Raw genomic sequence first — 12,140 nt, forward strand, 5'->3', positions numbered from 1 at the left:
TCAATGCACAAGATAAGGTGGCTCACCGTATAGAGTCGCTACGATGTAAGTTGGTGAATAAGATCAGATATTGAGTCAATGAGTTTTGAGTCCATGTTTTATTAATATTAACATATTTTTTGCGGTTATAAAAAGATTAGAGTTTTTTATGGACTTAAAATGATGCTATATAAATTCTATCAGGCATGAACAGTACACTGAACAGTACACTGTAATTTGAGGTGCATAGTGTAGAAAATCAAGATAAGTAGACTCTCTAGAATTTGGAGATTCACAAATTCATGCAAATTGAAAGAGTTACCGCAATTGTATGTTATCACCGCAAAAAATGCAGTCATGGCATTTCTGAATTATTTGTCATTGATTTGAATTCACCCAAATCACTGCAAAAGATGTGTGTGTCCTACCATATTACCAACATACACAAGGTATTACACATAACATAAGCACAGTTGAAGGCAAGGAAATAACATTTTTGCAGAGCAAAAGAGTACTGGTACATTGCAATATGTGGTATAATAAAGGAGGGGAAACTTCATCTCACCTTCATCATGGTGATGGCGATATAACGGGCCTCTTTAATGATCATAGGCTCATAGGTGGCCTCCAGCTTGGGCAGAGGTAGCCCTCCAAAGGTGAGGTCTGTCCCGGGCCTGGAAGAGGAGGAGGAGGGGGAGGGGGAGGGGGAAGATGCAGGAGAGGAACCAGGCAGCCGCTGAAACTTGCACATGTTCTCCTGCTGCAGGGACTTCTTCTGAGACACAGGAACGGCCTTTACCTCTACCTGTACGGGACAGTGAGAGTGGGGTAGGAAGGCAGAGTTTGGGATGTTATTTACCTCCACCTGTATGGTACAGTGACAGTGGGGTAGGAAGGCAGAGTTTGGGATGTTATATTGTAATGTTTCCCCCACACATAACTGAAAGAACTCTTAACAACACTTCAACTCTCAAACACACATGCAGCATATTAGGTAGTGGGTGTTCTAAGATCAATATTAATTCCCTTAATTCATCTTTCTCTTTGGCTGTCACTCAATCACACACTCTCACTCAAACACACACTCTCACTCACACACACACTCTCACTCACACACACACTCTCACTCAAACACACGGCAGTAAACACACACACTCTCACTCACACACACACACACAGCAGTACACACACACTCTCACTCAAACACACACACACAGCAGTACACACACACTCTCACTCAAACACACAGCAGTAAACACACACTCTCACTCAAACACACACTCACTCAAACTCTCACTCAAACACACACACTCTCACTCAAACACACACTCTCACTCAAACACACACTCTCACTCAAACACACAGCAGTAAACACACACTCTCACTCAAACACACACTCTCACTCAAACACACAGCAGTACACACACACTCACACTCTCACTCTCACACACACACACACACACACACACCTTCATGTTAGGCACGTGCACCACTTCTCCGTACTGGTCCTTGGTCTGCACGACCACAGTGGTGGGCCAGCCGCAGCGGATGTCATCCTTGTTCAGAATGAGAGAGGTTTTCTGTGGGTCTGCGTACGAGTCCGGCTGAAGCCACCTAGAGCAGGGAAGATAGAAAAGCCCATGTGAGACAAGGCCAGAACATACAAGAGAATCTCTCTTCAAAGCAATCCTGGTTGGACCTAGGGATGCACTGATTGGATTTTTCTCGGCCAAATCCAATTACGGATAAAACTAAAAAGCCTGAGCTAATATGAGGCTAATGCAGATACAATTATTTACAGTTCTTCAGGGAAACACACACAGGTCTATCTCTGTAGAGATCCTTTCCATGTTGTAAGACATAACAACATTATGAGCTAGTCAGTGGCATAAACAATTCCCATGGAATTACAGTTGCCAGTTATATCATTGTAACTCAAGGACTGATTTTGATCATTAATTGTCCTTATAAATAGTTTCCCTTTAGGGAAACATGGTCCTTTGCAAACTGATAGATGCCACGTGAATCTCTCAGGGAGACAAAAAAATATGGATTTGGGGGGTTTTCAAATTGTTTGCGGTAAAAAAAAAAAAAAGAAACAACACGCAATGACATTTTGGTATCGACAATTCTAAAACTAAATGATTTTAAAAATGAGGGTTGAATGAATGTAAGTGGATGGGTAACTAGTGACTGGAATTAGTTTTCTCCCCATGTCAACTGTATTTGCAAGGATATCGGAATTATGTAACCCTAGATAAAAAAAAAAAAATAAAAAAATAAAAAAATAAAAACTCACAATATTTTGTATCTCCCTAAAAGATCAAAGTGGTGTCTATCGGTTTGCTACAGTGAGGTAGATCAGGCGGTCTGGGTGAAAATTGGCCAATTCCGATCATGGCTAATCAATTGGTGCATCCCTATGTTGATATATAACGTATGACATAAGTCTAATTTGAAGTGTGTATCTATGAGATGAGGTGCACCTGGCCAGGCGGCCTCCACTGGAGTTTGGCACACAGGTAATGAAGTCCTCCAGGAAAGAGTGCTCATTGGTCTGCAGGTGTAGAGGCAGGTTCCCCTCCAGAGCCTCCAGTATAGTGGGGGAGTGAGTAAGAGCCAGTCCCTTGCCAAGGATCCCAGAGTGGGCTTTACACACCTAACAGAACATAACACATATACACACACACAAACAAGATAAGACTACACCCAGAGTGGGCCTCACACACCTAACAGAACAGAACACATATACACACACACAAACAAGATAAGACTACACCCAGAGTGGGCCTTACACACCTAACAGAACAGAACACACACACACAAACAAGATAAGACCACACCCAGAATATCTCAAAAGTACAACTGTAGTGATGTTGTGGTAAAAACATTCAGGCAACAGTGAGACTGCAGCTTTATTCACCGCACTGGGGAAAGTTACAAGCACCACAAGGGTCAAGCAACAAAGCCAAAGGCCCCTTCCTATTACTAACTTAACTCATGTCACACATACAGTCCCATTATTTCAGTGAAAGACCAGTGGCTACCAGCCATATGACCAAACTAGTTAGGGTTCCTCCGTCAGGAGGAAACCTATTGTTATTGTAGGTATTATTATTATTATTATTATTATTCTTGTACCATTGAAGTCAATGGCAGGCCCTAGAACCGTATGGTAACTTTTTCTGAAATTTGGCACACTCATTAAGGACAGTCCCTTCTTTACTCACACCAAGTTTCATGTCTCCCACTAGACCACTCTAGCGCCACCAACGGGTCAAAGTTGGACTTTTGTTAACACACACAACTTTTGAACCGTTTGACCGATTTTCAAAAATGAGGTACCATTGGATTCCCTGGATCAAGACGAATTCAACACACCCTATGGCGTCAATTTCCGGTTATATAGATTTTCCGCAATTTCCGGTTTTATCAAAAACCTTTGAAAGGCCTCCACTCCTACAATTTTTGTCAAATCTTCTTCAAAATCACCAGAGATGATCTTCAGACCAAGCCTCACAACATTTTTCCAACAGAATTTTGATCCTCACAACCGTTTGTCCGGTACAGCCACTGAATTTCAGCAGAAAAGCCATCAAACAGGAAGTGAAGTCATATCTCAGCAAATGTTTCAGATATCAACACCAAACTTGGTATGCACGTGGAAGACACTACAACATGTCCCCATGTGCAAAGGCAACTTCATATCTTCAAAAATGATTGATATAAAGCAAATTGCATTAATCGCTAACGCTAAAACAATGCTTTACACATTTTTCATTCAAAAAGTGATACTCTGATTCAATCACAAGTTCATATGAAGACACTTGAGAATGTTTAGTACACAAATCTGAAACAAAGTTGACTGTAAGATGAAAAGTAGATTTTTGGTGAATATTTGAAACATGCATGCTTGGCTAATTGCTACCACCATTTCCAATGTATTGTCTCCCTCTCTCCTCCTTCGCTCCCCGCGCGGCTTGCCCCAGTTCTCACAGACACAAACTTTCACCTGACACACCAAACACTTGGCAAGAAGCACACACACCATTTCATGACACTGTGGCCTGACCAAGGCCCCGCCCCCTCCTTAGCTTGAAGCCTTGTGGATCTTGACAGTATTGCATTTCAAATTGAATATCCCATTGGTAAGTCTGCAGCATGGATTTTTCTATACAGTGACAAATTGTGCAGAATATACATTTTTCCCTGGTTCACAAAGTCTCAAGAACCCATAATGTCACCAGCATGGATATTTCTCGACAGTGACAATTTGTGAATAATTTTAAAAAATGTCTTCAAATCAGCCATTGATCCAATTATCTGCCCAATGTTGTGTACATGTATGAAACACATGTCAGTGTCATGTCAATTTTGTAATGATTGGAATGTTGAGGAGGAACCCGCCATTGCTGCCTGCAGCTATATTTTGGGTTGGTTTCCATCAAGACTAGGAGTCTAATGACTCGAGGGGGGTTTCACAATACACAATACATCTTTCTGTCTTCCAACTGTTGTCATGACATCCTCCATCCCAGGGTGTCATTATGCTTGTCAGCATTCTTTCCTGCCACTGTTTAGGCTAGGTATGTTATATTGTGTCTTCTGTCTGCCTGAGGGAGGTCCCCATGGTCCGGCTTATCTCTTTCTCATGTTCCTCGCTAGGGCAAGGGATTTGTGTACACGCCAAAATGCATATTGCGGTCAGACGTCAGGGACAGAAGAAAGAGCTTTCCTTTCAAACTTAGACACAGTAAAAAGAAAACGTATCGCCACCGAGCACCTTAAGGTGTTAAACACAGAAATGAACCTCCAATGTGTTGATGAATATGTGTGGCAGATATATTAGTTCAACTGAGCTCACTTACCTGGAGAGAGGCCTCTTCAAGGATTTCAAGATCATCTTCAAGATCGTTCCCTGAGGGGAAAGTTGAAGTTCAAAACAGGGTTTAAGTTGCCAGTTTAAAAACAACAGCCTGCTAGTATAAACCAAAGATTGAAGAGATGTGAAGAGAATAAGGCTCTTTCAGAGGGAAGACATCGTTACTCCATGACTCACCTGTGGACAGAGCCAGGTCTTTCTTCATGAGAGCTGCAGCACACACACTACCCAAGTACGCCAGCTCTTTCTCCAGCTGAATAATGCCCTGGTAACACAGACACTTGGTTATAGCAGCCATTCTCACTACAAAGGTTATTCATGAGAAACATTTGGTAAAGCAGGATGTTTCTAAAGGTGCCTTCAGACAGTGGACGAAAAATTGCCTGACGCCTGAAATCTCCACACCAACCTAGTCTACCGGCAGCAGTTGTGGCAGCAGGATAGTCACCACGTTAACAACAGAGCTGTTTGCACTGTTATTTAGTCCTGCTGTTAATGATGTTTCAACACTTGAATTGATCTATGCAGATATTTGCAGTGTGCAAAAAAAGTTGAGCTTTGCTGAACTCCATGTTCACGGCTATCGGCCAGTGTCAGCTGCTGCCTTACAAAGAGCAATGGCGCCCTCTATTGGCCAATGCTTTGTCCATCGTCTGAAGGCCCTCCACTACAGTTGGATATTGTCATGCGCTGTGGCTGAGCAGCTCTCAAAAAACCCAGCGCAGAAGAACAGCACTATAGAGCTCTGTCATTGGATGAGCAGAGCTGGGCAGATTATTGGGACAGTATTTAATAGAGCTCTGTCATTGGATGAGCAGAGCTGGGCAGATTATTGGGACAGTATTTAATAGAGCTCTGTCATTGGATGAGCAGAGCTGGGCAGATTATTGGGACAGTATTTAATGAAAACCAACCTCATCAGGCCCTGGGTTGAACTCATAACCCACTGCCATGCACTTGAAGCCATAGAAGCAGGCCTTCTCATCTTTCACATAATCTGACGCAGTCTCCAGGGAAAACAGGACCTCGTTTCCTGTGCAGAAAAAAAATACAAATACAGTGGCATGAGTATCACAGCAGTGTCCTTTTGACACACATCTGACATTCGTATCAAGGTGGGGTTACCTGGTAGAACCAAAACTGAAGTCGGCCACCCAGTGGAGCCAAAAAACCTTTTGAGCTCAGTCCAAGAGTTGATGGCTTCATGGACGAGTGGTTTTAAGGCCAGGCTAGACAACTGAAGAGAACGGCTAGGGATGAACAGACGCAGCACATCCTCTGGCTGAGCTGTACCACATTGGGGGTCGAACTCAATTGTTGTCCATCGCACACAGTCTGGGAAGGACACCTAGGGAGAGGAGTTTACAAATTGAACAACACTTAGACTTCATATCAGACTATTAGTACTAGGTCCGCTTCTCTGTCTTTTCTGGAAGCAATCATAAAGGCAAAGTTCCTGATTCAATAGCTTGCTTTACAGTAAGTGTAGAGGGTTTAACAGATTCATGTTGATATGAGCCATACTTTAAATTGGAAAAGTTAACAACTTCCTCTAAATAATGCTGATGTTGTAGGTGACTATTTGATCCAAAATCATCATAAGATCCTGGGCAAATTGAAGCAGTTTTACCTTGTACTGAGTGACTCCGGCCTGCTTGTAGGGATGATCACTCTCAATGACAGCATAGTGATTGGATGTAGTACATGCTGATAGGCCCTGGTCTGGCTGATTGCCCGTAGTGCTGTCTGTTGACTGGTTAGGGTTGAACGTAGGTGGGGCATACTTCTGATTCAAGGCAGACACTGCTGGGAGCAGCTCTTGAACCAGACCAAAGACTTCCACAGCAGCCTGACAGGATAGAATAATGGAGACGCATTCATTACGCTGACATCTGGAGATATATTTGTGTGCATAGAGTCAATGACAGGTCCATGACAAACATATTTGAGTTCTGGAAGGACACTATTTAAATAACTATGGGATCAATCCTGGTGTTTAGGGAAAAGGGCCCCATCGGGGCTGAACTAGGGGCTTTTCAATTGTAATAACATGAAACAGTAAAACAGGAGAATTCAAATCTGATAGGTAGTGTTCATTTTGATTCCCTAGCAACAAAAGTGGCTTTGAATGTGTTTGAAAATCCAAACTATCTAGAGCTAAATCAAAAGTTGTCAACAGAATTAAGGATACAGTTTCCAACCATTTCATTAGATTTGTACAGTTTCCCATCTCGCTTCCATTTCCTCATGTGACTTTCCGTAAGCACTGTTTACAGCATGTGTGTGTGAATGTCCCCAACATTAGAACTCTTGACAGAGACAGAAGGCCGATGCTATTGACTGGTGCTTCAGCCCAAAGCAACACCCACTGGCAGCATGTGATGGATGTTGACTTAATAATAATAATAATAATAATAATAATAATAATAATTTATTTTATTTGTAATGCACTCTTCATTTAAAAGAATCTCAGACTTCAGAGTGTACATCATGGTTCTCTTTTTGAGCATCAGGTCTGTAGAAATGGTTAAAGACTAAGGTTCCCCAGCTCGTTTGGCACGTAGTTATCTAAGAGTGATGATTGCGTAGTTGTATCTAGCTTGCCATTTTAAATGTAAATTACACTAAACCACCCGATTCTGTTATTTTTATGGCTCATTTAATGCCATATATAATCGAAAACCAAGGTATGGACATAGGTAAAATTTCAGAGCCCAACACCAAAATTATGGCAATTTGAAATAAAGGTACCCTGTTGCACTATCCAAAGCATGTTGTAGCATTTCAGACATAGACATCTGCACCACTGTTGAGGATATCAGGGTGACATTTTCTACTATGACGGCCAAGACTGCCTAGACTTCACTAGCTATGGTAATAGAGTATGCAAGTCGACCGGAAGTTTGTAGTTTTTAGTGTGAGTATTTTTACAATTCCTGGTTTCCTATGGAAAAATAAATTGTGTTTTTGCAAAATCTGAAAAAAATGAGGGATGTGAGAACGCCCGTAGAAAACCTAGGCAAACCATTTGGTGAGTTAGGATGAAGTTATTAGTTGGTCTTTTTGTAACTACTGTACCTGTTGTCTTGTCTTTATTAAAATAATAATGTAGCTACCAATACGCTGAAGCAGAAACACACATCGTATCACTTGCCTCAGAGTCAAACTGAGAGTGGTATCCATGGTTACAAACAACTGTTAACCCCAAAAATGATGGCGTCATACAAGGACCTTTACGTCATTTAGCATGGAATTTGCCTATATCTAAATGAAGTCTTGTTTTTCGCTGTTTTGAAAACACTGTTTTGTTTTGGAATCACTGCCAGTGGGTGTTCAGAACGTTACGCACATTGTATAACTCTATGATGCCAGTAGTCGCCAGTGGGCATAGAATTAAGGGGCAAGTCTAAAGACCTTACCTTGGGGACAGAGGCAGCAACCGGGCCGATGTAGGCTAGAATGAGGGGGAGAAGCATGGAGAAGAGACTGGAGGAGCTCAGGAGGTCTGGGATATCTTCTGCTGCAGACAACAACAACAGAAAGTGCAAAGCATTTTTTAGAAAACATTCAAATGTGTTGCAATAGACCTCAATCATAATAACGCATGACTTCTGATGTCTTACCCTCTACTGCGAATGCCCTGTGAAGAAGGTCTTTTGCAGCTCGGATGACTGCACTAACCACAGACAAAGATCGGCTGCAATTTTTATCCTCTTCGTTGGCTTTACTCAAAATCTGAGACTGCAGGTCACCGTCGTATTCACTTCTGTGAGACCACAAAACATGGAAATGGTTAAAGTTTCATTTTATTCTGGTTTTCGATTGTGATTCATACCAAATACCAGATAAACACCCGGTAAACACCAGATCACATAATGAGAGATTAATAGCTATGAGGGTGATTTGTGGGAATGATGACGCCTCAGAACAAGGTATACACTCAAAACTGCAAAAACAAAGTCTAATATAATAGACTGGGAATGATCAAACCTCATTCCCCTCAACAAAGAATCTGACTCTACTGATAGTGGGGTCCCGACAATGACTGTCCTACAGCTTGTCGTGACTAAGCACAGGCAAGGGACTGCTGAGCATGCAAGATGGCCCTGAGTTTAGCACCTTCCTCCCAGTGGCGAGAGGAATGTTAAACTGCTGGGACCTCTTCACGTGAGACTCTTCCTCCAGTCTCACTCTGAACAACATGTGTGGCCCAAACACACACCCCCCCACAGATATAGGACAGATGACACATGTCCTGCACTCAACCCAACCACAAGTTTTCTGCCTCTTTATCTAAACCCAGAAAAAAATTCCTTCTATGTGGAAATGTACTTGGCCAATAAATATGATTCTGATTCTGATAATGCTCGGTCTGAAATGATTATCGACTTCAGAACAAAACAATTAATAAAAGCACCTATACTCATCGACAGCCATCCAATTACAATAACCAAGTCCTTCAAGTTCCAGGGCGCAGAGACTCTACCAACACAGAATCAGGCAGGATCTACTGGTCCAATTTTACACAGCCAGAATCCTGAGAATCCTGTTACTGGCTGTCTGGCTGCAAACTCCCCAAACCGGACTCTATATATACACACACAACAAACCACCTCATGAGCAATCAAGATCCTGGATGACCCTCTCCATCCAGCTCACCATCTCTTTCAGTGTCCCTCCCTCTAGCAGAAGGTTCAGGTCACCAAGAGGTCACCAAGAGGCAGGACAGAGCGTCTTAACCGGAGCTTCTTCCCCAAAGCCATACAGTTGATAAATACAAACGTTGGACTAACTGTATGATGTTGTGTATTGTATGTTTTTTCTTGTTGCACTTATGTCATGCACTTATGGTACGTCCTTATGTGTGCGCTGGTGTTGTATGCCCTCTATTACAGCCATTCAATCTGTGCTGAGATGAATTCCACCAGCCTAACCCATAACAGCCTAGGGTTAAAAAGAAACTTTATGTCATTTGTACAGAGTAAAATACATCTTTAACAAGGAAGGCTATTCACACCTATAATAGAGGATCTGAGGGATTTGTCCTCGTGTTTGGTTGGTGCCATTGCTGCTGAGACTGCAGGTGCTGAAGGTGAACGCGACTCCATCAGAGCACTGCACCGTGGTCATCCCACCATCACCGTTAGCAGTGCGACTGCCGTAGTTTCGCAGGCGGACAGCATATTTCACACCCTCCTATGAGATTGGAGAGTGCAGTGTTATAAACATATGGAAACAGTCATTTTAGCCTGGGGAGAAGCATTTCTCAAAAGAGTTACCTTGAGAGGGATGGCTTTATCAAGCCTGATCTCAGCAATGTCACTGGGAGAATCGTCTGTGCTATAGGTGCCTTTGACCAGCTCCAGGGACGTCCACCTGTGGGAGTGGGCCGAATCTCCTGGGTGCTCGGTCTGGGCCTGATTCAACAGAAAGAAGAATAGATGGGTTAGCCTAAAATGGAATAGCTTCTAGAATGGTTCTGATGTAGACTTCATTCTTATTAGTTCTAGCATCCTCATGTGAGATGCATTTCAAGCTCTTCAAAAAATGATTCAAGTGTAACCATTGAACGGATCCCGTTTAACTGCCACAAGAGTTGTCCATCTTGTACGTTTAATTGCCACCAGAGTTGTTCATCTTGTAATAAAGATCTCAATGAGAAAACACACTGTGCTTTTTCTATTTTCACTGCATTTTAATATAGCCTATAAATAGTGAATTCTAATATAAAAATATTAATGATTAATCGAAAATCGGTTGCTAATTCTCCTGACGATCGATTAAGACAATTGAATCGAATGCCCATCCCTACATCATACTGTAACAAAAACAAATACTGAACCATAGAGACAAACTGTTTTGGTCACTTGAAGTAATTCTAAAAGGTCTTCTATAAGCATAAAATCTTTTAGTCCCTCCATTCATATGGACAAATGAATGGCCATCTAGCAATAATGACCCTGACAATTGTGGTCTTGAAGCCTTAATATGCATAGGGGCTGTTAAGCCTTTTTACAATGTCTTTTGAAGACGAAAAGAATATTATTTGACAGAAATCTACCCAATAATTGCAGCATACACTATACATACACATATGCAATCAAAAACAGCTGACATGGGCTTATGTTGAGATAAAGGTATTCAAATCATGTAAAGTCTCTTACGTCATCAGCAAGCACCTCCAACTCGTACTCATGAATGCCACCTCCACCGTAGACGCAGAACCCCACCAGCACCACGCCTTGCTTGTCAACACTAAAGCAGATGGCGTCCGGGGAGCCGTTGCCTGTGTTCCAGCTCCGGCCCTGGCTCATCTTCGTGAAGCGGCTCGGGGAGGACTTCACCGAATGCAGAGAGTTTAGCCCGTCCATCTGAAGGTCAAAGGTTAGAACATATATCTGAGTTATGTTTCTTTGATGTCTATTTTTATGTGCATGTCATTTCTTTGTGCATATTATGTATTTGCTGTAAAGCACTTTGAGCTGCATTCTTTTGCATGAAAGGTGCTATATAAATAAAGTTTTATTATTATTATTATTATTATATTAACGTTCACAAGATTATTTAAAGAGTTTAAAGGTTTACTCTGTAAACAACAGAACTGTTGTCAGTGATTATCTTAGTCACATAGTGTACAGGAACAAGTATAGGTGAAGGTGACTTTTGTTTTGAAACAACGTTGCTGCGATACTGTACAGACCACCTACGCCATCAAATGTTTTGATTTCTGAAACTCAACTATATGAGCTACTCTGAGTGTCTGCTAATGTCATCCTGACGGGAGATTTGAACCTACATCTGGATAACTCCTCCAACTGATCTACTCAAGCCTTGGCGTCACCCAATATGTGGACTGTTCTACCCCACTGTGTATCCCACTGAACTCCACTTATTGGGCGAGGAGGGGGGGGGGGATACATTTTTGAAAGCACATTTTATAGAGAGGGAGAAAATATAAGCAGATATAACTAGGGAGAACACAATAAAACGACGAGAGCAGACTTAACGAAAGTCCAGCCCATTTGGACTGTATCCTACCTCAGAGCCAAGAGCTGAGGCAGTGAGTTCACTGACGATGCTGGCCAGCAATCCACAGGTGTTGGATACCAAGTGAGGGGAGAAGAGCTCCACCTCTTTCCTCAGGGTCTTCCTTACTGGCAGTACCACAATCACCAGCATTTTCTCAAGAACCTCACGGAAGCTTGTCATGCCCATCAAGTTCTCTTCATTCTGGACAGAAAAAAAAGAAGAAACATTTCCCACTATGTTGTTACATTTA

General features: G+C 42.2%; 1 protein-coding gene across 9 annotated transcripts in view; it reads right to left on the minus strand.

Annotated features, from left to right (window-relative positions):
* The window catches only part of mycbp2 (MYC binding protein 2), a 108,788-nt gene that overhangs the window by 47,925 nt on the left and 48,723 nt on the right, over positions 1-12,140 (minus strand). For 8 of the 9 annotated variants that reach the window (XM_031561395.2, XM_031561388.1, XM_031561380.1 and 5 more), the window contains 14 exons: positions 11,900-12,091; positions 11,026-11,232; positions 10,141-10,278; positions 9,879-10,057; positions 8,485-8,627; positions 8,281-8,381; positions 6,492-6,710; positions 5,987-6,209; positions 5,776-5,894; positions 5,039-5,126; positions 4,848-4,897; positions 2,466-2,638; positions 1,449-1,593; positions 545-784 (listed from right to left, as the gene is read on the minus strand). In XM_031561395.2, the coding sequence (XP_031417255.1) occupies positions 545-784; positions 1,449-1,593; positions 2,466-2,638; positions 4,848-4,897; positions 5,039-5,126; positions 5,776-5,894; positions 5,987-6,209; positions 6,492-6,710; positions 8,281-8,381; positions 8,485-8,627; positions 9,879-10,057; positions 10,141-10,278; positions 11,026-11,232; positions 11,900-12,091 (2,217 nt within the window). The remainder of the gene's footprint in view (positions 1-544; positions 785-1,448; positions 1,594-2,465; positions 2,639-4,847; positions 4,898-5,038; positions 5,127-5,775; positions 5,895-5,986; positions 6,210-6,491; positions 6,711-8,280; positions 8,382-8,484; positions 8,628-9,878; positions 10,058-10,140; positions 10,279-11,025; positions 11,233-11,899; positions 12,092-12,140) is intronic. The other variant, XM_031561352.1, reaches the window with a different exon arrangement.

The sequence above is a fragment of the Clupea harengus genome, chromosome 2 (genome assembly GCF_900700415.2).
Source record: "Clupea harengus chromosome 2, Ch_v2.0.2, whole genome shotgun sequence".
NCBI classification, from domain to species: domain Eukaryota; kingdom Metazoa; phylum Chordata; class Actinopteri; order Clupeiformes; family Clupeidae; genus Clupea; species Clupea harengus.